This window comes from Polyodon spathula, chromosome 18, assembly GCF_017654505.1.
Source record: "Polyodon spathula isolate WHYD16114869_AA chromosome 18, ASM1765450v1, whole genome shotgun sequence".
NCBI lineage: Eukaryota > Metazoa > Chordata > Actinopteri > Acipenseriformes > Polyodontidae > Polyodon > Polyodon spathula.
Window position 1 is genome coordinate 29,243,726 of NC_054551.1, and position 27,050 is coordinate 29,270,775.

At 35.8% G+C, this 27,050-nt stretch overlaps 1 protein-coding gene across 1 annotated transcript in view; it reads right to left on the minus strand.

Moving 5' to 3' along the window:
- Positions 1-27,050, minus strand: part of LOC121330722 (zinc finger protein GLIS1-like) — a 58,655-nt gene that overhangs the window by 21,879 nt on the left and 9,726 nt on the right. Inside the window, exons 4-5 of the mRNA XM_041277442.1 lie at positions 5,320-5,481; positions 99-209 (exon numbers count right to left, since the gene is read on the minus strand). Coding sequence (XP_041133376.1) covers positions 99-209; positions 5,320-5,481 — 273 coding nt within the window. The remainder of the gene's footprint in view (positions 1-98; positions 210-5,319; positions 5,482-27,050) is intronic.

Sequence of the window (27,050 nt, forward strand, 5' to 3'; positions counted from 1 at the left end):
GTTTAACCCCACATACGCCTCTTGTTTCCACCACAATATTTAGAAATAAAACATATAAACAGTTTTGCAGGCTGCTACAGATTTGGCAGATGTCTTACCTTGTTCCGCACCTGCTGGTCTTTAGCAGAGTGAGCCTTCACATGTTTTCGGAGAGAGCTCGGATCTGTGTAGCGTTTGGTGCAGCCTTGGATCTGACAAGCATATGGTTTCTGTACACGTGTTTAAAAAATAAAAGAGAGAAATATGTAAGAAAATAATTCCCATAGCCTCTCACTTTTCTGTATTAAACACACCGTAGTACTGTGAACTCCTTTGACATCTTATAGGAAGGGACTACTTTACAAATTAAAAAGCACATGGGGGGGGGACTGCAAAGAGTTCACACAGCTGACAGGTCTCTCTTCTCTAGTGTATAGGGTTGTTGGCAATGGCCCAGCTGTACATAATGTTAGTGACAGCACTACTCCTGGAGTGCTTCCCAAAACTAAGAGCAGTTATTACATCTGCTCCTTGACTCAGGCTGCAAATAATTAATACGTGGGCTTAACCAATAGATCACTTAGAATGCACAAGCAACACAGGGCTAATGTGAGACATGTTAATGTGTGACAAAAGCTTGGGGATAAAGAACATGCATAAGGGTCCACTTAAAAGTAAAACAGAAAATCTTCCTGCTCTCAAGCCTTTTTGGCAACACATTTAGTTTAATGTTCTGGTATACACAAACACCAACCAATATATCTAATATGTGTTATATTGGATGACATGAACAACACTACACAATTATTATTAATAATAACAATGACAAGAACAGGCTACAGCAATACAGTGTTAAAAGAACTAAGGAATTTATTTAGCAATAAGTGCTTTATAACATGACTTGATGCTTTACACTAGTAGCATGTCATTTACCAGGTGCAAATTATTTAACAAAATGGCTCCATTCAATGTGTCATATCTACTTCTTTTTATAAGACGGTTTTAGGGAGTTTAAGAATATATATTAGAACCCACAGAACTTTCATCTACCAATCAAGATGTCCTACTACAAGGCAATACCACACTTAACTTTCATCTATCAATCAAGAAGTCTTACTGCAAGGCAATACCACACAGCAGATGACCTCAGAACATTCAGATAGCTTTAAAAAAAAGTCAAATGGAAGGAAAGCAAAACCATTTAAAAAAAAAAAAAGGGGGGGGGGGGGATATTTCACATGTTTGAAATAACAATAAGAAAGGCACTGTTTATAAGTTTCTACTCTCAAACAAACCTTGATTTTCCGACATTACATAGTCAACCACCAGGGGGTAATGCCTTCAGATCAGAGCTCTACTAGTTAAGTTATCCTTAATTAGTAAAAAACTGAGCTTTAATAGGATTTTAAAAGACAGCGAAAGCCAATACTATACCTTCCAGCTGAACATTCACAAGCAGAAGAGGAGAACAAGAAAAGAAAGAAAGAGACAGATTAACTTTGTGCATCTCATTATAATAATTGTTCAAGAACATTAGAACACAAGAAAGTTTACAAACGAGAGTAGGCCATTCGGCCCATCTTGCTTGTTTGGTTGTTAGTAGCTTATTGATCCCAGAATCTCATCAAGCAGCTTCTTGAAGGATCCCAGGGTGTCAGCTTCAACAACATTACTGGGGAGTTGATTCCAGACCCTCATGATTCTCTGTGTAAAAAAAGTGCCTCCTATTTTCTGTTCTGAATGCCCCTTTGTCTAATCTCCATTTGTGACCCCTGGTCCTTGTTTCTGTTTTCAGGTCGAAAAAGTCCCTTGGGTCGACATTATCAATACTTTTTAGAATTTTGAATGCTTGAATTAGGTCGCCACGTAGTCTTCTTTGTTCAAGACTGAATAGATTCAATTCTTTCAGCCTGTCTGCATATGACATGCCTTTTAAACCCTGAATAATTCTGATCACTCTTCTTTGCACTCTTTCTAGAGCAGCAATATCCTTTTTGTAGCGAGGTGACCAGAACTGAACACAATATTCAAGATGAGGTCTTACTAATGCATTGTACAGTTTTAACATTACTTCCCTCGATTTGAATTCAACACTTTTCACAATGTATCCGAGCAATTTGTTTGCCTTTTTTATAGCTTCCCCACATTGTTTAGATGAAGACATTTCTGAGTCAACAGTAGGTAACTCGATGTACAGTATTGATCTGTGAACAACTGCAAGCAGATTTGAACTCACAAGCTCCTGCCTCTAAATGAAGATTCCACCAGGTGTGTTAGAAGAGCAGCTCAGCCAGACAGGACGAAGTTCTGTATGACCTGGTCGTTACAGTGCCTGTTTAATATAGCAACCCAGTGCAGGATTCTACCTCGTTAGAATTGGTCTTCAAAACAATTCTCAGAAACGAGCCATGGTGAGAAATCTTAATTAGAATAAACACTAGAGTCTGGAATTCAAGTACTACTCAACAACACAATAAAGCTGGTAGCACTAAAAAGATTATTTTTTTGTATTTGTTTTTAAACTAGTGGTCATTAAAGTGAAAGTGGATACTGCAGCTTTAATAGGCTTGAATTCCTCATTTTGACTTCTCTGTAAATAAAGACATTGTTATTCTAGCAGTTCTTGGGTTTGGAAAAAGTGACAGACTAACTTCTTGGACTTGTTTGTTTTTCTTAGCATAAAGTACATTATGCATTCCTTAATGCCGGGCTGTCTCAAATAAAAGAAAAAAAAAAAAAAGTTTTGCTGTGTAAAAAATAAATATCATTAAAGCCAGAGGGTTCTGCCCCATGAACATTCAGCAAAACAGGAGTAAAAGAGGTCTCAGATCCACAGTCATATAATTGCCATTTCCAGGCTTAAGCTTTATTATGAGGTGTCAATATTGCTATCATAAAGCCTAGAACTGAAATGTGATCAACCAGACCACAGTCTTTTCTCAGCTAGCATACTGTTACTTGTAACCAAGATGTGGAACAAGAAACGAGGCAGAGTAATGCCTGCTGCTTGGGTGACTTAGTGATTCATTTCTTTATAAACTGGCAGTTTGGTTGTTTCACATAACTGTATGCCTTTTTTTATTTTTGCATTCACCTTTACAGACGGCTGTACATTCATTTGAGTCTGTGTAATGGATTTAAACAGTAGCGGATTGAAATATCCCAGAATAACACAGCTACTCTAAAGAGACTTGCATGCAGTGGTAAAGGTTTGATTTTGGTAATCCTGGTTAAGTTATCTAAACACATGGCAGTATTTTAATCTGCTGTTGTTCAGGTCAATCTAATACAGCGCAGAATTTTCTTTGCTTTGCAAGAGAGACATCTGAACAGAGCGACTGCTTTTCAGATCAATCTAATGCAGCTCAGAATTTTCCTTGCTTTGCAAGAGCGACGTCTGAGCAGAGTGACTGCTTTTCAGATCAATCTAATGCAGCTCAGAATTTTCCTTGCTTTGCAAGAGAGACATCTGAGCAGAGCGACTGCTTTTCAGATCAATCTAATGCAGCTCAGAATTTTCCTTGCTTTGCAAGAGAGACGTCTGAGCAGAGTGACTGCTTTTCAGATCAATCTAATGCAGCTCAGAATTTTCCTTGCTTTGCAAGAGAGACATCTGAGCAGAGTGACTGCTTTTCAGATCAATCTAATGCAGCTCAGAATTTTCCTTGCTTTGCAAGAGAGACATCTGAGCAGAGCGACTGCTTTTCAGATCAATCTAATGCAGCTCAGAATTTTCCTTGCTTTGCAAGAGACATCTGAGCAGAGTGACTGCTTTTCAGATCAATCTAATGCAGCTCAGAATTTTCCTTGCTTTGCAAGAGAGACAGCAGAGCAGAGTGACCGCTTTTCAGATCAATCTAATGCAGCTCAGAATTTTCCTTGCTTTGCAAGAGAGATAGCAGAGCAGAGCGACTGCTTTTCAGATCAATCTAATGCAGCTCAGAATTTTCCTTGCTTTGCAAGAGAGACGTCTGAGCAGAGTGACTGCTTTTCAGATCAATCTAATGCAGCTCAGAATTTTCCTTGCTTTGCAAGAGAGACATCTGAGCAGAGTGACTGCTTTTCAGATCAATCTAATGCAGCTCAGAATTTTCCTTGCTTTGCAAGAGAGACATCTGAGCAGAGTGACTGCTTTTTTTGGGGCAAGTGTAGAAAAGAGAGTTAGAAAACAGCTGCAGGATCTCCAGTGGAGCCTCTAATCCTGTCACCCTGCAGCTGTGCTGGGTGCTACGCCTGGGTAACCAGAATGGAAATAAGACCCCCATTGCATAGCGGTTTGATACATTCCTGGTTTTACAATGAGTTTGTATAAGACCCACCTGAGAATATGGCCCATACACTGTGGCTCATCAAGCTCATAATAAAACCTGGAATGGGTGAACCTAGGAGTCTTATTTCCATTCCTGGGTAATTGCCTTTAATTTTTTGAAACAATTTTAAAGTGTGTGTGTGTGTGTATATATATATATATATACACACACACACACACACACACACATATATATATATATATATATATATATATATATATATATATATATATATATATATATATATATGTGTGTGTGTGTGTGTGTGTGTGTGTGTGTGTGTTTGAAAACAGTGGAGGTATTTATAGGATTTCGATGGCATAACAACTATTTTTGTTTATTTAAATAAAATTATGTTAATAGATAACTACATAATTGTGGTTGCCTGCTTCATAGAGCTGTTGAGAGGGATGAACCCTGTTGACTCTCTCTGCATTCAGGTACAATACCTGCAGTATGAACAACTGCTGCAGTTTGTATGACTTCTCCATCTGCTGCTTCAGGACGTCTATGTTGATTAGACTGATCAAACTTTTCTACACTGTATATTAAGAAACCAAAACAGTCATGTTTCCTGAATATCACATTCAATGAGTTAATCAAATCTGTCTTTAATTACTAGCGAGTTTAACCCTTGTGAATAGGGCCCATTGAAATAAAAGGTTGAACACTTGGTAAGGCTGCTTATTAAAGTGGCATATAGTGGAGTAGTTCCTTTTTAACTAGATGTGTAATTACAAAATGACAGTTTATAGATGTATAACATAACACAGCGTGACTTTACATGTGTAAATCTGCTTTCAGTGTGGCTGCTTTGTCATTACGAGTGTGTAAATAGAGACACTTAAAATATCTTAGTGCCTCATCAATCTTGGAAAAGCGTACAAAGCAGCTTTAAAACATGCACAGTTTCGCAGTTAGTCTGGCCTGTGTGATGAACTCGCAAAGGACACAATTAACAAGTACCTAAACAAGCGCACACTTCAGAAGTGGCTTTACAAGACTGTGAGCTAAGTTTCCATGTGCTTACAGTGTCCAGGTGTGTGCGTTGGTGCTTTGCCCGGTCGCTCGAGTTGCTGAAAGCTTTCTGGCAGCCTGGGTGCTGGCACAGGTAGGGCTTCTCTCCCGTATGGCTCCGCAGGTGGATCTTAAGGTTTTCGAGTCGAGAAAATGCCTTGTTGCATCCTTCAAACTGCAATCAAAATAAAAAAGAAATATTAGTGAAGAGGAATATTCAATAAAGCTGCAGCAGTCACAATGAACGCAGTGTAAACCAATGTTGGTCCTATCATAAATCATCAGACGCTCAACAGCTGTATTCAGTCATGGGTACAAGACAGATTCTGGACCATTAATTTAAACTAACACCAGTGACAGGGTGGTGTGGACTGGCAGAAATTGAATTAGCTTCATTTTGTTGTAAATTTGCTCCATCAACTCCTAGAAAATTAAACAAAACAAATAAAAAAAAAAGCTTGGGGATGACCTAAGATGTTTTAAATCATATTTAAAACATCTAAAGTTTCAAAGTAATTCCTGAAATGTCATTTTTTAAAGATGTATTGCTCAACTCGTTGTGTGGGGACTCATACAAATAAGCAGCCCCACACTATATGTCATACACAAGACTCCCTTAGGGTGCAATGCAATGATATAGATATCACAAATTTAGTAAAACTCAGTACTATTAGAATGATATACTGTGACACTATAAAATAACCCCCTAGCTGGACCCTAATTGAATGATGGGATGGAGATAGTAAGACCATATTGTACCTGACTTTTACAGGAAATACAGCTGAAATCAATGTTATGCTGACAATTCTCTGCGTGAAACAGAATTCAAAGGTAATAAACAGCAAGTCTGAAATGTGAAACCCACAAACTGATTTCAAGGATTCAGGGATTCAAGGTGTAAAGAAAATCTTGAAAGTCTGCAGATCTGCATTTTATTTCATGTATTCCAGCAGCGTGGGAAGAAGAATATGATGTGCAACAGAGGCAAATGTATTAAAGGACACAAGTATACAGTTATATATAAAAAAAGAACAGGCATAAGGTAGAAGAAAGGGATGAATTTCCCATTTAAGCATGACCTGTTCATTATACAATTAGTAGCAGTAAATACCTAAAACTAACTCTGAGATCTATTTATTAAAACCATGCTTTCATTTCCCTCCAGCAAATAAATCGGCAAGTAAAATAATTCTTATGCGTAACAAGAGTAGTGTATGTCGTACCACATCTTCAAGTTTGTGAAAGTGTACAATATGGGGTAGTTGGTGATCCTCAAATCAAGCAGCAGTGCAGGTAGGTTAGTGGTGGCCTTTCTGTGCTCAACTCATTATATATATATATATATATATATATATATATATATATATATATATATATATATATATATATATATATATATATAAAAAAAGATTGCTCTCTCTTGTGTAGCAAGGACTTACTTAGCCCACAGCTGCACACACAGTCCTTACTGTACAATGGCTTATGCTACACAATCTTGATCCTCCACTTCTCTTGACCTGTCCTTGGAGGCGGCTCTCCTTTTGTTTTTTGCCTCTGTCCGAATCACAATTCTCAAGTGTTTTGCTACAACAAATTTATTCTCTATATATTAATATAAAGTGCCAGCACAGATCATCTTCAGTTCAGATACTGTATCAAGATAGAGACAGAAACGCAACTTGTGGACTTGCCTATTTCTAATAAAGCTGGCTTGTTTTCTGTATTTTTTGGAAGTTAAGGAGTTAAAACAAGGAAATTCGAATGACTTCAAAACTTGAGTGGTCCCATACTGATCTGCAACGTTAGCAACGAATGCACCCAGTTAAATACAAACATAGAACAAATTAACATTTCATCAAAATAAACAGAAATGTAATTGTGTGTATTTTAAGATAGATTACACAATTACTGTTTTAGAATTTTCCTTAAACTTAATATGAAGCTAAGTAAAAAATGTATGACCCCAATGGGAAAGCTGTGTTAATCATGTAAAGCCTGCTATTAGTCTAAATGTGTTGCTGACAGGAGGTCTGTGCATGTAGTTTTCCAATTTCCCTTATACACTTGGTTTCTTAAATGTACAGTGGCAGTTAGTGCAGTTCCCTAATGATATATTAGGTTGGTAGTCTTCAAAACACATTTTCAAAGTACCATTTCTTTTAATCCATAGTTAAACAAAACAACTATCTATAATTTTAAAGTTTTTTTAAAAATTTTTTATTCCAGGCTGTATAAGCAAGAACCAGCATCCCTTTACTACCAAGTAAAAAAAATAAATAGGATTGTTACAGCAATTTATATTCCAGTAAGTATTTTATTCAGACGCACAAAATGATATCCTTGAAGTCTGCAAGGTATGTATAAAAAACAGTTTAGTGGAATAGCTTTGAAGGGCAGTTTTAATTGAAAATATATTTACAAAAAAAATAAAAAATGTTGCCTTTGGTTTCAGTGGGCAAACGCAAGGCAGACTAAACATAAATATATTTTGCTGGATGAGATGTCAGTTTGCTTCACAGCAGGTTTACAAGCCAATGTGTTCACAGCTACACGTTGTGCAACCAGAACACAGGCACTGTATATCTAGCTATAGGCACCCCATTACTTTCTGTATGTAATACCTATTAAAAGACACTAAAATAAATATTAAAAGAAACTGATTATGGATACAATAAACAGTTACTTGTCCTGACTGCATGAAATGCTTCACTCTGTCAGCTATTTTAATGATAAATGTGTGGATTTATTTGCATGTAGTATTTAATAACATCTGACACCATTTAATGGACATTGCATGGTAACGTCAATTATTATTCTTTTTTTTTTTTTTTTTTTTGCTTAGACATTATTAATAAAAACAGTACAAAACACTAATTGCTCTAATTACATTTTCCATGCCCTCGTAATTATTTTTGAAAGTAAAGAATACTACATAATAATCATATTATTTTAAAAGCTTTTCATAGTGTATTGAAATAAGTTGATTTTGACTGGATTCATGGCTTTCGTAAACATTTATATGACGGTCTAGTCTAGCAAGTCAGTGGAGTCCATGGATCACAAGACAAGCCAGCCAGCCCGGTTCAGAAGCTATAGCAGCGACTGATTTTTTCATTGGATATGAGTTATGACTTAAAAAGAAGCCTTCACAGTCCTGTATTTAAATAGGACCAGTGTACCATTAAAATAGCTCATTAATATCCTGCGCAGCCACACGATCATTCAAACAAACTGGCCTTTATTATAGAGCACTGAGGAAAGTGCAGGTCATACTGGCTGCCGACATCTCAGACAAGCATCTGATGGAAAAAAAAAACATTCATACCAAAGGTATATATCTGATCTTTAAAATGTCCTCTAAATCCATTTCAATATGCTTTTTGATGGCATATTATATAAATCTATAAAACTGGTTAATTGTAAGTGCAGACATTGTACATACTGTATACCTCAGGGTTGTTTATGATGGAGAAGTCCATTCAAAAACACTTAACTTTGACTGTTAAATACAGTTAAATTAGTCACAACTAGATTTACGTTTGTTTTGTCATCTATAACCATTAAACAAGCACTTTTGCTGAATTTAGAAATACCAAAAAAAAAGTAATAAATTCACTGATAAACTATTTGTCTTCCAGTCATGAAAATATTGAAAGACTTCTGGTTGAAATATGTTTGTCAAAACTATACATTTATAACTGAATGTATTATTTTGTCTTTGCTAGCAATGGCCATCTATTTCTACAATTCACAAGCTTCAGCCATACAATACAAACAGAGAGAAAAGGGGGCAATGTTTAAAAAAAATAAATAAATGAAAGCACAAAAAAAAAAAAAAACCTATTTAGAAATAAAATTAATTACTAAGCATAAAAAATAATTCATTTTTATTTAAGTTCATTTGTTTCTTTGAGGTTTGTATATCCCAACCATATATTGGAATATATATATATATATATATATATATATATATATATATATATATATATATATATATATATACAACTGTAAAAAAATTTACTTAATTTTTTTTATTCAATTTTATTTTCAGAATGTGCTGTGCCATCCAATTTGAATTTCTTAAACATCGCTGTGTTATACACGAACCCTTTAAGTGAATGAGAAACTGTGCTATAGTAAATTAATCTCTTAAGTTTGGAATCTCCTTAAATATCAGTATTCATTGAGACAATATTTGATGCTCAGTAAGTAAAGTCTGCATATAGATTGAAAGAACACAGAAAACTAAAAATACAAAAAAGGAAATTAAGTGAAAAAAATATTAAACAAACTTCCGAGGGTTAAATCTAATTATAATGTAGCAGATACCCTTTAGTAAGGAGGGGGTTAATCATTCTCAAATACAATCATGACATCTATATGTCTTAGAGTTGTTATCATTAAATTCCTTTGACTTTGTCACTAAATTCATTTTAAATAAATAATAAGGAATGCTGTGGTTTCTGTATTAAAAAAGGAAATCTCATATTGAATCAGCTGAGAATATAAAACACGTGTGATTATGGAAAGGCTTTAACCCTTTATCTCCCAGAAGTTGTGAAAGGAGCCCTTTGAAGCTTCCTTCCTAATATCCTGTCGCCCTCATCATTGATAAAAGCCACCTGAAAACATTTGGCTGAATAATCCATATTCTTATAACCTTACTGCATTTATCAGTACCGCATTGCATGGTCCCAAGAATGTCAGCTAATTGTTACAAAATACAAATGCAACATGTTGTAAGGTAAAGGTTAAATTGGAGATTCCAAATATGAATGATTGGTCATGGGATCCCTGATGGTTCTATTTGAATCAATCCTCGAGTGTCAGTGCTCACTTAAATGTGCCAAGTTGGTGCTTTTTTCACATTAAGAGTGCACACAATCGTGTCGTTGCTGAATATGGGTCTTTGGTGACTTACGGAACCCGGAACATGTTTAATAAAATTACTTAGTAACCATTTTTTAGTTATTACCTGACTTGAAAATCATTATTTATCACTACAAATTATAAATAACTACTGAAAACTGTTTTTAATTTGAACTTTATTTTAGGGGGCTATAAACAAATAATATTACTAAGAATTATTTCAAACTAATGAAGCCAAGTAATTTGATTACTTATTGTTTAGAAATACTAATTAATTAAAATACTTGCATACTTGAAAATGGATCATTCTGCAGTATTTATTTCACCTTTTTACTGTAAGCACAAAACATGAAAAATAATAATTATATATATATATATATATACACACACACACACACACACACACACACACACACACAGACAGTGCTCTCTCGCTATAAGGCTCTTGGTTATAACGTTCCTACAGCATGTCCCCCAATTCCCTGTACTAGTGATTCATGCAATATTTCTCCAGTAAATACAGTACTGGTGTTGTTCAAACTTTAAACAACTTCACAGTCTAACTTCCGTTTCTGTCTCTCCCTTTTGATACAGTATCTGAACTGAAGAAAAGCTGCGCTGGCACTTTATAACACAGACATCTTATTCAGCATTCGTTCTACAGCTAAATAAATATTAGGTCTATTACATGGTTATCTTTCCTAATGTATTAACCTCTTTTGCTGTGAGAGGAGCTGTAGCTTTCTCTGGGAGACGAGACGCTTCAGCCCCGCTTGAGCCCCGCTTTGGCAGCCAAACCTGGGACGAGCCCATTCCCTCTTCCCCTGTATGTTGTTATGTGTCCCGCGGCACCCCCCACCCCTCCCTGTTTAGAACGCTATTCAGTTATAACGCTCATATTGTGTGACCCTCGTTATGGAGAGGGAGCACTGCATGTATATGTAAAAGTCTTAGACATGTTGCATTTTTCTACTCTGATGCATTATAAGCATCAAAAATTTACTCAAAGCCTCCACTAGTGTTTTCTACTATTATAACAACCTTGACTTGCATAAAGAAGGAAAAACAAATGTGTGAAACAGCTTGCATTGCATTGACAACAGAACTGTCAGAAGGCACAGGTGTCGCTGTCCATCAAATCAACAGTACGAAGGTCACTCTTGAAATCAAGAATTAAAGGATGTGTTGCAGTAAGAATAACCCTGTTAAGAAGGGGAACAAGACTAAAAAGCTAAAACATGCACAAGAACACAGAAAGTGGACTATGGAACAATGGTCAAAGGTGGTTTGGACTGTTGATGGATGGACCACGACACCTGTCCCTTCTACCAGTTCTGTTGTCAATCCAACGCTTGTCTTCTTTCTATTACTTAAGGATAATATCTTCAAGTATTGCTCATCCTTGTTAGACAGCTTTTTGGGTCTTCCAGTCCTGGGTTTGTCAATTACAGATGATGTTTCTCTGTATTTGTTGATGATGTTTCAGATACCACACACTGAAAATCAAGTGATGCAAGCTATTTCACTCAATGTGTTTCCTTTTTTATGCAAGTCAAGGTTGTTATAATAGTAGAAAACACTAGTGGAGGCTTTGAGTAAATCATTGATGCTCATAATACATCAGACTAGAAAAATGCAACATGTCTAAGACTTTTGCACAGCAGTGTGTGTGTGTGTGTGTGTGTGTGTGTGTGTGTGTGTGTGTGTGTGTGTGTGTGTGTATATATATTATATATATACATACATACACACACACACACACACACACACACACACACTTTCAGAATTGAAAACTATGTCCTATGGAAATCCCAGCTATCTTATAAAAACAATGCTGTAGCCATATACTGTATGATTATTCCCTTAAAGTTAGATAAAATCTATGATGTGTGTTGGGTTCATTACAGTATGGCTCAATCCTCTGACCTCTCAGGAAAACCACAATCACTTCTGCTACCTTAAGTAGGGGCTTTGAAAAGCAATGTTCTGACTGCAGAAGGGACCAGCCTTCCACATGTGCATTTAATCTTTCTGGCTACAAACACCCCGTGGCTACCACACTAAAGAGATCAACAACGTAAATGGATGAAATTATATCCATATGATTAAATGAGACAGTTAAGGAGAAACATGTTTGTCATGTACTTCATCAAGGATAAAATGAAATACAGCTTTGCCTAAATATTCAGATTAAACAGTTTACACATATAATTTCCAAGCAGAGCTGATATTTCTTTTAGTGCTGCCCATCTGTTACGAATAAAGGAGCATCTGAACTGAACATTCACTGCTCTTCTAACATGTGTTGCTGTTCATGTTGTGCTGCAATGATTACTATTATTATTATTATTATTATTATTATTTTTTTGTTAATACATTTTGAAATACTTTCATTATGGATGATTTAAGTCAGATTACAGAATTGTTTCCATATGGAATGCAAACATTTAAAATTGTGATATGAACCAATGAATTTAGAAAGTCCTGCTCATCAGGGCAACAGAAGGATATGAAATGCAAACCTTTCAAGGTCCTGGTTTTTGGCCTGCTTTGCATGTATATCACACTTCATTGTTGTCTTAAACTGAAAGTCCCTCATACAGTAGGGATCCTATCGACATCTATTTCTGAACATGTTTTTTTAAAGTACTATAATATGAAGTATACCCAATTTTGTTACTTCCAATTACAGACATATCCTCATGGACCAAATTGCTTTTCTTTTTCAGTAATAAAGTAATCACAACAGACCAAATCACAAAATGTTATTTTCTTTGGAAACCATTCAAATGAAATCTTTGTAAACTGAGAAATTTCAATAGGAACATTACACAGTCTATCTTTTGATATATATGGCTTTTGCATCACCTAGAATTTTAGGATTGAAACAATAAAAATAAACATAATTTAGATATTTTATTTAACGTCATGTAATCAAAGAAACTATAAATGATATGGCAAAAGTCTGCCAGAAGCCATAATAGTAGTACAGTACTTGTACAGTACTCAAAATGTCACATTTTTCAATCTGTCACTTCTTTGTTAAGCATATGGGAAAACTACAAAGTGATTAATTCAATAAGTTAACGTAACATTATTCATTTGGTTATTATCCCATTTGGTGGGAAAGTAGGGTAGGAAAATGATTTGGTATACAACGGAGAACACCATATATAATCCACATTGACCATTTCTCGTGATTATTACTTTAGATGTTGCAAGACTACTATTGAAGTAACAGCTTTTGACAATCCAAAATTCAGCTGAAAAATGAGCCTGCTGGTTTTTTAAAGTGTCTGCAGATTAGTCCTAAAACCCTAAACAACTTTGTAAAAGTGAATGCCAATTCCTAATTAGCAGAGTAACCTCATAACATGGTAAAATGCAGCACTACATTCACTATGTTGCAACTCCACACTTACTGTTATTAGATATTAATCGTGCCACTAAAACAAAGTACAGCTACAAGCTTAGTTGGAGTACTTTACTTTGCCATATCTGTATTTTGCATGACAGAATGCAATCAACTTTAAAAAGACAGATGTCTTTGTGCAGCTGTCCCCAACGTGAAAAGGGCTAAATGAAGCAAACTCGAAATGCACAACATTTGTACTGTCCCACAAAGCAGCATTTTCATTTCAAATTTCCTATGCCACGGTTTATGGTCAATAGTGTATTTCGTCCCACTGCATATGTTTTGCACAAAACTTTTTTTTTTTTTTTTTTTTTTTAATCATATCCAGATTTTCATAATAAAAGCCAATCTTTAAAACACAACCAGAAGTAGGTTTATGCTTTCAAATAAAACAATTGCATATGGAAAAAGAAACAACTTATTCAACACCTGTAACCACAGCACACCAGAAAGGGGGTCTGTTTGGCTGGATGGTTTTTGAATCAGTAGCACCTGGTCATTGAATCACCTTAACCACACTGGCTGCAGCTTATGAATTCAACTGATCCTGATAAGCTAGAAGAACTTTGAAACCACACGAGAAACAAACACACAACATGGAGAGGAATGATATTAACTAATACAGAAATCCCTCAAACTTAATGCAATAGAACTTTTTCTGTCTGCATTTGTTTATCTTTAAGTCACTTCATCTGGTTTTGTGAACTCGAAATAAAAACAGTTGTCAAAGCAGATTTTTAAGAAACAAAGGGTTGCATTCATAAATTAGCATGCTGGTAATTGAATAGGAATGCAGTGTACAACAACAGCACGCTAATACTTTATAAATATCCCAAACTACTTATTCACATGTCACTTGAAACGGGCAAGTCCTACAAGCCACTTTGTTACCACGACAGGATAATTTAGATGCAAGCATTGCTGATGGCCTCTGTATAAAGGCCCAATGATGCAGTACACAATATCAACACAATATCACAATACGCAGACTGTAATACAATACTCAGGAGACTGTACATGCAGTGATCGTGAACGACTATTTGTATGAAGTGGAAGAAGATGAAATGATCATTCATGACAGCCTAATCTGATTCTCTTGATACATAGCTTGATTAATGGATATACAATTACTTAAAACAAGAAAATTTTGCGAGCAAGAGATGTTTGCTAATTTCGTGTTTATTAAAAAATCTGCAAAGTGAATGTGCCGCGAAATATATCATTCACAATATGTGCCATACATTAAAAGAAGCGCAAACATTTATTACAGCAAAAATGGACCTTGAAGGCCATTAGCAAAATTAAGTTGCAGCAAAAAAATCCTGTTTACCAGTAATCGTTTCATCTGTCTCTCACTCCCAAGTGGTCAGGGACTAAATTCCAATTTCCGCAGGGATGGCAGTGCTGAGTGGATTCATGACATACTGTGCAGAGCAGTAGAGGATTCTCAATTAGGGACAACCAGACGCAGAGATCACTCTTAACTCCATTATTTCTGTCTCACATATAATATAATAAAGATTATCTCTTTCCATGTTGGTTGGTTGGTATAATGTATTGCTGCTGGTGGGGACTGAGAACTTACTGCAGTCACCCCCAAATAACTTCCCTTACCTGTCAGTCTAAAACCGAACACTGCCCTTGGTGCTGACTCTTTCTTTACACCATCCTAACACTAATTAAATTCAGATTCTTTGAAATGTAAACCTTAATAACCCTCCTTTTGTAACTGAATCAAAGAATGGATAGAAAATAAAAAGAATTATCAACTACTAAGTTGCATGTGTACCATCCTGCCACTTTAGTAGAAACCATGATTACTTTTCACTGTGGTTTTTTTCTCTCTTTCTCCTAACTGGGTGGTCTAACTGCGTACTTGATTGAGTGCTTCAGTTACATACAAAGCTGCTGCATGGACAGGCCATCCAGAACCATCACGACCCAGTCCACACAACGATCTGGAAAACCACGTGAGGATATTAATTTTTTGGGGTGCTCTTAAGCTGAAGTTTGGCATAATTCAATACAGGCATATGTTAAAAGTATATACAATGTCTTATTACATCTGTGTTACATTTTGTTGTACAAATGCACTGCAATTGCATTATTCATATGCATTATTCTCAGCACAGATAAAGCATTGATAGCAGGAATGTAAAGTTATACACAGTGCCTGCTAATGAGGCACATGCCCATTCCACATGTGTTCAGCCTGAGACTGAGGGTGGAAACTACCAAACTCATTACACATGTGACTCAAGCTGGTTTTGAAAGGTGTGAATAGTCAGTGAATGAACCTGCTGTGCCACCTAGCTCCCTTCACATAATACATGTTCCACTTGCTCAGCACTTTGTAGTCAAAGCCTCTCCATGCACTATACAGCAGACAGTTCCAGTAGGAGACAGGAATTCTAACAGTAAACTAGGCAGAGGACCAGGTTAAATAAGTGGGTTTTATGTCTGGAAACAAACTCCTGATTTGTCTCATAAAAAGATTACTTGGAGCAGATCAATAAGGGCTTTTTTTAATTAGCAAATGTTAGCACTCCCTTCTGTCACTAAAAGAGCCCAGACTACAACATGTGTTTCAATTTTGTGATGAGTTACAAGCTTGTAGATGGCAGTGTGTTGACAGTGTCGAGGCTGTGTTTATCCATGTTACAGCAGGTGCAGCCTGAAGCCAAGTCTACCGAACACCTGGGCTTGGCTTTAAATAAACTACTAAAATCCAGCTTTTCAAGAAAACACACAACCACCATGGATTATTCTGAAATGGTGTGTGTAAATGCCAGAACTCACATTTCATGTGTATTCAAACTGTTTGTTTTTGATATTCACACCAATAAAAGTTTTCAACTTACCTCACCGATTCTGCACAGGTGATGAAACCTTGCTCTCAGCTGGAACTTTCAGTAACAGCTAGTTTACAGGTGTGTATTATAGTTTATTACTGGTTACCAGTTTATAAAACCCAGCACATGTTTCAAGCTAGTGTATTCTTATAACAGTAAACATCTCAAGACAACTGTCTTTTGATGGAATAATTTAATCAGCTTTTCTCAAACAACCACAACCCTTTCTAAAGTATCTACAATGGAAATGCAGTGATTCTGCACTCAGCTTTTCTGTCTTCCATTAGAAAGTGACAGCTAAAAAAAAAAAAAATACTGACAACGAAATGAGGTAATTCTCTTCTGTGATGTATTTATAAATTTAAAAAAAAAAACACACACACACACAACTGACTAAAGCATTTCACTAAAAATTAGAAATTAAGAATTTAATCCCCACTAGATTCAGTCCAAAAAAAAAAAAAAAAAAATGTAAACAATATTTTACAAAAGCATTTGCTCGGAATACAAAATATATCCCTACAGAATTCACACAGTGGGCATAGTGGTATTACAATAATATGCCACTACACTAATACCTAAAGCAAATGGTTTTGACTTACAGAAATCAAGAAGTTGTTACAGTAGAAAGAAACTTAACAGGACAACCCATGCTTATTTAAATAAAACTGACAACATTCTCAACAGGTCCCTTATATTTTCAACTGAAGCGCTGCAAATCAGAACATGATGCATTTGCATTGTTAAAATTAATAATGACTTTGCACCTTTGTAACAGATGTGGCTTATTTTTATTTTTGGCAAGTGATACAGTGAACAGTGGGACCACATCCTGCGTTTTATGTACATAAAACTAGTTACATGTAACCTACTTCAGGACCAACCACAGAGAAAATACCCCTGAACTTCATTCATCAAAGTCTACTGTGGTTGTTCTTCAGCGTCACACTAGGCCGATTCTTCACCATTACTCACACCTACGTTTTGCCTTTTTTTCCTTAGCTGGCACACGTCTACTTTTAAACAAAGAAAGTTGACACAGCTGTCTCAAATACAAACCGAGGCATGCCATTTGATATCTTGAAAGTGACAACAAATAAACATTTTTAAAAGATGGTTGCTGCCAAGCAAAACAGTTTAAGTCCAAATGCATAATAATATTGGGAAATAAAACAAAAATTAGAAATTGAACAATAGGTCATGATGGCATTGTGTTCAGCACCAGCTAGGGAGTGCTGTAAAAAAAAAAGTTTTGCAACACTGTTTCTAGCAATTGAAACTTAAATCTGGTACATCCATGTACAATCTTTGAACGGAACACTGGCCTCCATTGGAACAACACAATTCTGATGACTAAAAAGATAGACTGAAAAATATGTCTTGCTGCCAGATTTTTGAAAAGCTGCTACATCCCCCATCAGAAACCAATTCCTTTGCAAAAACAATTTTCAGATCCAGGATTCAGAAATTCTGTTTTATTGTAAACTGTATTGGCATCTTACATTACACCTGCATTTTTCATAAAGCATCAGATTACATATATTATTATTATTATTATTATTATTATTATTATTATTATTAGGTATTTTAGAAGATTAAAATACAAATTCATTATCACACCAATAATCGAAACCAATTAAAAATTATTATAAAAATATTACTATTAAAATGATAATTTTTATTAAGAACTCACCAATGTGCTATTTAATAGCAAAGTCTGCTGTAAAACCCTCACTGTGGCAGCTACAAGTTTGTCTGTCAATGCCTTCTAATGGCATGACTGGTATTGGAAGTTCTAGCTCAACCAAGCTTGTTCCCACAAGACCAAATGAATGTTTTCTTTGGTCACAGTAGAATCAGCAAACCTAATTGCTGTTTCCCATTACAGTGAAGGGCAACCAAGTTTGTCCTGTTTTTACCTCACAATGGACTGATGTCAACAGTTTTTTTATTCCTGGGTGGTCACTGGGGTTTTTGAAAGCATTTCTTCAGGCCTGAATTCACCACAGCCCCATCTGTATGGCACAAAAGTGTGGTGCATCACAAAGATGTGTTGTGTGTCATAATCAAAAAAAAAAAAAAAAAATAAAGTTACAGTTTACAGCCACGGCTCAGAACAAAGTGTGCAAACAGAAAACAATTAATCAACAATCTAGGGAACATTTCAAGCTCTTCAAATATATCATTCCCCTTTTCTTTTCCATGGCTTTTGATGTTGCCTCTAATACAATACCACATTTCCCTATGGATCACCATTCTTTTATAAATGAATTTGCTTTTCACTACAGTACGCTTAATCATAAGATTATGACTGCTGACCACAAAGATGCTGTTATGAATCATGTAAAAAGCAGAAGGAGTTGTTTTGCAGTTTCTAAGGATGGCTAGGCACACCCTCACATGGCGTAGGCATGGTATGGCACAGCAGACACATGGCGTATAATATACTGTAATAAACAAGCTACATAAAGCATGACAGAAGCATGGGGAAAAGGCAAAGAATGGTCTTAAAAATCACACAGTAGACCTTCAGAAGAACAACAAGAAAGCCTTCAAGATTTAGTAGTCAAAACAGAAAAAAGATATTTTACAGCATATATATATAATTCACTACTGTTGAGACTTCTAGTGGCAAATCAATGGGTTTTATTCCAAATTGTTGACTCGGCAACTAAAAACTGGAGGGCTTTCTTTGACAGAACAGCGAGCGGCTGATGCAATGCTATGCAGCACAGTGATCTTTCACCCTCCTCAAGGGAACGTGGTTTTTAGTGCGTCTGGCCAGCCACCTCCGTCTGATCTTTATTTGAATATGGGGTTGGTTGCTTTGAGGCCACATCTCAAAGCTACTACAGTTACTATTAATTAGACATCCCACCACTAATCGCCCATCTTTGATTATTAAAGCTACCGTTTTGTATTAAAATGCAGCCAGGCATTCTGTGCGGTTATAGATAGCATCAAGTAGAATCATCCACCTAATAGCCGTCCAATTGCCACTGTACAAAATAATGCACAACAGATAAGAAAGAGTGACAGCGTGCTTTCCTAGTCCCACCTGTATATATAATACATGTTCTACAGCCTAGTCCGGGGCACAGCAGTCAGCACGTGAATTTAAATTGCCACAGCATTGTTGTACTAGGAATTTAGGTTTTACACAAATAATTCGTTTTTGTTATCATCACTAGTGTTAAAGTTACTGTTCGTATGTCCTAGTATATGTTGTTTTGTTAAAGAATGACAATGCACTTTTATTTCAAACAAACATATCATGAAAAAGGTACACACAGTGTATAACCACAGCTAAACATGGTGTGCTATACAAGCTAATTTTGTGCACATGTTTCTTTTGTCAAAAAGTAGGTGGGCTATGGGCCTCTGGCTCCAGCACCCTTTGTTGACTGCATTCTGTTTTCCCTTATGCAATCTCCATTTTTCCTTCAGCGCTTAATCCTTTAATATTAATTATATCTTGTGGGCCAGAAATTAAACCAATAAATCTTTTTTTTAAATAATACAATTACAATACGATTCATAATGTTAATAATAATAAATTATAAAAGATTACAAAAATGTACGTTTCCATGCTATTTAGTAATGTAAATGACATGCAATATTCCAGTCTGTGCCAGCTTCATGTTTTCTGACAGATTTTCCAGTGCAGTGGGCCAAGGTTCCTCACCTGTAGCCCATCTTCATGCATTAAGCCATGGCTCGCATTTATCATTAAAAAAAGAAACATTAACAGGCTACAGGGACACAGAGAGACATGATAAATAGTTTGCACTTTCTCATGTACGCATACAGTGTACAGATCCTAACTAAGGGGTGAAAAACAATACTGCAGTATTGAATTTAAAACACTTTTCTGTTAGTTTAATAAGATTAGGTCTAATCAAGGAGATGAAATATCACTGGATGTCTGGTTTTTGACTGAAGGTAGTAAAAGAAGGTGCCAAAGGCAACAATTACTAACCTTCCGAAATGCCTATCAAAACATATTTTAGTCATACATGTATATAATGCCTTGATTAGCATGGTCAACTTAAAATTACAAACCTTCATATTTCAGAGCAGCGAAATCCTGAATTTAATAACCAAGAGAACTAGCTTTATAAGTCCTTGGCTGTAGACTGCCCCATCTACAGCAGCTGTAAAGTCTGTATAAATTGGATAGGACACCTTTTCCAGTTAAAAAAAGAAGCTTATTGTTGAAATGGCAGACCATGTAACATTGTATAATGCATCCAAAACTGTGCTCCTAATCAGAAGTTGTTCAAAAGCAGTACTGTATGCTTGTGAAATATTTGTTGGGTAGCGGGCTCCCTGAGTAATTGTACACTACCATGAGCTCTGCTGGTTTACCATTAACACAAATCTTTTCTAGCTGTCAGTGACTAAACAGAGTCAGAGTTTAAGGCCCGTACTTCTCCAAACCTGACACTTATTCGTAAGGGCCGATGATAAATGGGCGCCCTAAGCGAACATCTCAGGAGCTGAAGAAAGAAATGTTATTCAGCAAACAGGAAGCCATTCCTTACTCTGTACCCCATACTACTGCAGGTCTGGACCTTACAATCTGCCCACCCAGTGGGTCATTGGCTTACTGAAATCTCACTGCTGCCCTTTTGGAAATAAAACACAGGTCATTACCTTAACCCATGGGTGGCCAAAGCTGTCCCTTCCTGTCCTGGTCTTTGTTCCAACCCTGTTCTAAATTGTGTAATCGAAGCAATTAAACCTTCATCTAGACCCTGAATTAGTTCATGATCTAATTTTACCTGTTAAACCTGGAGTGAAATGATCCTCCACAGACAACACCATCACAGCAGCTGTACATGACCTGGAAATGACCTGCTTTTCAACCATTTACTTGAAAATGCACTATTATTTTATATGCAGTTGTAATTCTAAAGTAGTTACTATGTACTATGGAGTGTTTATACTACTACTACTACTAATAATACATGTTTATATAATTAAATAATGGAACTAAAGTAGAAGTACAGAAACTAAATGTACTTTTATTGTGAAGTATATCCAAGTTTTTTTGTTTTTCTTAATATTGGAAAAACAACTGAGCTTAACAGTTAATTACAAAAATATATATTTACATATGGAATTTGAATACTCCTGGGTTAGCTATTCAGAGCAAACTCACTGCGTCATTATCAAACACATGGCTCGATGTGCAGTGCTAATCAAGCCTGGTGCTGTGCCATCCTGTTGCACAAGTCACTTGCAAGCTCTGAACAGTCTTAAATTTGCAATGTTTCCCTTTTTTGCACATTGCCAAAAATGATGAAGTAAAACATTTATAAGCAAAATTAAAATATGCACCAATGCCCTTATGAATAATACATCTGAGAAACACTTCTGGAACAAACAGCGCTCCCCGTTAATTCTTTTGAGATATGCCAGCGACTGTTTTCCTTTGTTGCAATTGTGAAACTGATCTTGCCTACTCGAGAGCTTGTGTCTAGTCCAATAAAATCCTGGTCGGGTACAGTAATGACACAATACAGTATGTATTACAAAGCTGAGATTAACCACATTTCACACAGTTTTAGAACCGCATTATAAACGAGGTGGGAAATAAATAATAAAAAAACACACAATGGAACATAGTTATGCAAAAAGTATTATTAACGAATGACCTTACTGTATTTGATCACAAATTCTGAAAAACACAGCATATTTTATGAAGGCAAAGTTTAGACTACAAAGCCTTAACTTAAGGTAAGCTGTATTCAAACCCAGGTCTCCAGATGTGATAAGATGGTCATTAATCGCCTGTACCACCTAACCACCCCCACTTGCAGTATTTCATATTGACCAAGCATTAATCACATACTGGTAGTGAGTAAAACATTGAGGGATAAGGTACTGAGAAAGAAGACTTTTTAGAAGGAGATTTATTATTATTCCAGTATTAGTATTGCTACATATTAATTCCTAATGACAGAAACACATTCACTGTATTTGTGTAAGACTTTATCTAAAATATATATATATATATATATATATATATTATATATTATATATATAAAATATAATTATATAAATAGTCGTCATTTTGGTGGGATAGTCGTCATAATATTGTTTCTTGTATGTGGTATATTGTGAACTATGATGGACTGTAACCCATTAACACTTCAATTTGGATTACATTTGTGTAAAGAATGACTTGATCTTTTTTAAAGTCTGACATCTTGGCCCAGCTAATTCAACAGTTATACCCAATACATTTCCATGACTTTAGTTTTCAGCCAAATGCACTAGTCTTCTGACAATCGTTACACATTTCCTGCTGACAGTTTCATTATTTTTACACATGTACTTCTCACGTGTGCATTTCTGTAGCATGCGTCTCCTGCACGAGGACGCATCAGGTTGTTTACTCTGTATATTATTGTTTACATAAGCAAAGCTTTTATTTGCATTTATCTACATGACTGCCCAAATTTCCTCCAACACATATTTGTAGTTAAACTGCAAATTTAACTTTTTAGGTTCTTGCCAGCAAGCTTTTAGTAGTAAAGCAATACTGAATTAAAAAAAAAAAAAAAAAAAAAAAAAAAAAATATATATATATCTTGCTGCAATCTAGCCACTGCTTACTGAAATATCAATGGCTTTTAGTAGGATATGTGAAAGACAAATGCTTTGGTGACTAGGAACAGCTTTTTCAAAGGTGGTTTCAAATGTCAGCCTAATTAACGTCCACTATCAGGTCACAGTCATTTCAATATTCCACAAAATCTTATAATAATGTGAACCAGTGGCGGCTCATCATAAGAGGCTATGGAGGCTAAGCTTGCGTGTAATTTTGTAAAAGTAAAAAAAAGCTTACCTTACCTCATGCTTTCCATGGTCTACTGTGTTGCTATTGGCTAACATGTAGCCTCAAAATGGGCGGGATTCTCTGTGTCTACAACCTGCAATCACCCTCTGCCTGTCAAGTGTTACTGTATTTGTATTGGCTACATGATGCAGGCTAGCCTCTACTACTCATAATTAGACTTAATCTTGACGTGTCTGTTGACAGGCAGGTTATGGGTCACGTGTGGCTACTCGCTTAAGTTCCGAATTCCAAATACAGTACATTGTAGATTTTTTTTAATTCATATGCCATTTTCCTCACTTTCAAACTGAGGAAAAAATAAGAATAAAAAGTTGTCCAAAGACTAAATTAGACCTTCAACAGGGAGGACCAAAACAAAATGACCTTTTTAATTGATCATGGTAAGAAAAAACAAAATGGTTGACTGCGAGTATTCACAGTGTGGTTTTTCAAAACAGCAAAACAGCTCTTTTTTTCTACAAATGACATCACTCAGGAATCACCAATCAAGTAAGTCCACAATGTTTTTGTTATATTCAATTGCTTGCCTTATGTGCTGAGTATACTATATTACATTCATTATTAGGAAGTATCTTTTGAAACATGCAACGTTTTAATAGAAAGTACGTATAAGCAATAAAATCAGGTTTTGTTGTTTAGTCTCTGCAGTTATTAACGTCAGGAGCCGCTACTGAAATATGAAATGAACATAGAAGAAGAGTGCATGAAGAGCAGAACAATCTCATGCAGGTCTCAACAAACTACATAAATGTATGGATCAAGTGATAAAGCACTGTGAACTTTGCAATACTGTCTGCATTAGGATCCATAACATTGCTTTACAGTTTCTTCTTTACCTTACCAGATGGGAGAAGTAAACTTGCCACCAGTATGTTAAAGCGAGAAAATTGTGCGTGTGTGCATGTGTGTTAACAGTACATTTGCTGCTACTATCCATTTGACGCAAGGTGCCACTCTTTCCTGTGCTTTACAACTGTACATACATGTAACAATACACATTATCCCTACAAACAGCAGGACATGTAACAACTATTTATGAAAATGTTTATTAAATGATAATTACTCTCAACACAAACTGCACAGAAATTCTTTCAGACAGTAAATCACAGCTCACACTTTCCTTTCATTAACATCATCTGTAAAAAGAATAGGCTGGCACTGCCTGCTATATACAGCAAATGAATGGCACAGTAGTGCTGCAGTGCAAATGTATGGAATTACGAAGTTAAAGTTACAGTACAAACATATTGAGTGTTTATGATGTCATCCAAACCCCTCCACTGAGTTCATGTATCATGTTTACTTAGCAAGACTTGCACAAGGTTAAGTTTTGTTTCCAACAGGGTTCAAGGTGGGGGTATGATAAGATACAACATTAAACCATAATGCAATTATAGAGGAAAAACAAATCAAAACCTTCACTTTGCAAAACAGAAAAATATATATATTTTGACAAGAATAATCAATGCTGGCAAGTAAAGTTGTTCCACATACAAAAATAAAAGGGAGTTATTCTTCAAAGTCTTTGATGCTTGTATTTCACTGGTAAATTATTCTGAAATGTGCTGGTGGGTACTGCAGAAGTGGCAGAAAAAGGGAATGTGCTGAATGAGTTTGGTGACAGAGTGAATTAAGACTGATGGTTTCAACATGATTTATGGGCTGGTCATGTTTTATTTGAAGTGAAACGCAGTATCACTGAGCATAGCGGTGTGCTGGTCGAGAACGAACAGCAAACATACGTATCATTTGAACATAATTCAAAGTCACAGATACGATGCAAAAATAATATTAAGTGACCTATTTTAAAGAAAATGTGTTTAAAATAGTATAGTTACTCCCAGTAGCTTAAAATATTACGCTGTCAAAAACCTGAGAGTATATTGTGAAATTCCAGGCTTGCAGTCAGTGAGTAAATCCCAGGGGGTCACTGAAAAATTCAACAGATTTTACTCAAGTCAGATGTATCGTATCACGATACATATCAGGTCCTTAGTGGATCGTTTGAATCTTACTTCTAAAGCAACAAGTATACAGTCGTCCTCTGTCAAATCTTCAGCTACTCAAATAGGGGCATTGATTTGGAACCCTGCATGTTGTATGTGCATCCCATTCAAAAAATACATACACTGTTCAAGACATGTTTATAGACGGGCGGAACCAGTAAATGTAAGGGCATAAAGCAGCTGTACCTACAGTAAATGGTGACCAGGGGAGATGGGAGGAAGCAGCGTTTGCATCTATAGCTAGCTACATCCTAAACTTTACCTCAGCAGTACAGTACTGGCAAAACCACTCTATACTTACTGTGCAATACTGCATGTCCCCTTAATTAAACCTTAGAGAGACAGAGATAGAGATATTTTGTGGTCTGGATCATATATACCAGAGAGACCCTGGTCCTTTAATCAAATACAGTTCAGAATGCGTCTTTCTGTCTTCACTTGTGAGGAGTCAGGAATTGCAAAAACTCAAAGCAAATCAAGGAGATCAAATACAGCTCTTTTATGTGTCAAGTAATTCCACATTGAAATAACCGCGGACTGTCACTGTAATAAAAGCTATCTGAAGTGACTGCTTCACTAATCCCAGAACTTTTAAGTTAAAGGGAAACATTGCGGTATATTGTGAATTCTTGAAACACTAAGAACAAAATGCAAAGCAATGTTTTGAAGACATTACAAACATAATCAAATCAGGGCAGAGGACTCTGTAGTATTCACAAAACTTCAGCTTTAACCTTTTGGCTGCCACTGTTGCTGCCTAATGAAATAAACTTTTTTAATCAATACACTTATGATCCTGATCACATTTCGGTGGTTTCGCTTTCTTTCTTTTTTTTGAAGTTCAAAGTCCTTCTGCTGACAGGCAGAAAACCTAATTCAGCACAGCCCCCTTTAAATAAACTCAACTACTCCATTTATTGTATCTAAAACCACTAAAAGAAAATAATCACACTTCTTATTTGGATGCAGCAATGTTTAACTGGTTCAGGTAAAGCCAGACTGAGATATCTTTGGCATCCATACATTGGTTTTAAGTACTTCAGACAGCTGTGGAGGTTAATTGTTTGCATTGATAGGGATAGATTCATATCAATGTCAATCACTGTCTTCTATAAAGTTAAAGGTACTCTCAAATTTCAAGAAACTTTAAACAAGGTAGTCAGGTCATATTTATGCCTCGGTTTCAATTAACTTAAGAGTTAACATTATTTGTCTTCAGCTTCATACTTCATTACTTATCAAAGTCCTTACTGATTTCCTTCATCATGTTGCAAACCACGTATTCAAAAAAAATGTATCAAAAGATTTGTTTTTAAGCCTTTGGACCAGTTTTAAAACTTGCATATGGACACTGATAAATATGAAAATGTATTTAATGCCATAGACAAATTTACTGGCATTATTTGGGACAGTATTTGATTTACTAAACTGTATCCAAGAGAGAGAATTTATACTAGAACTTTATAGAACATAATAACAATAATCTAAACATAACTTAAAGATTTGTATATAAAAAAAATGAAAATGGGGTTGTGAAACTTCCAGATGTAAAGTTCTGTATATTTTTATTATACGTAAATATTGTCCATCTAATTGACCACAGGATACTGCAGCTTTAAAAAATAGGCTGGCAATTTAAACTGTCTGAGATGACAAATCCACAGAATTGTCTTAAACTGACTGCTAGGATATTAAGCCTTAGAACTATTACTGCACTGTTTTTGTTGGATGTAT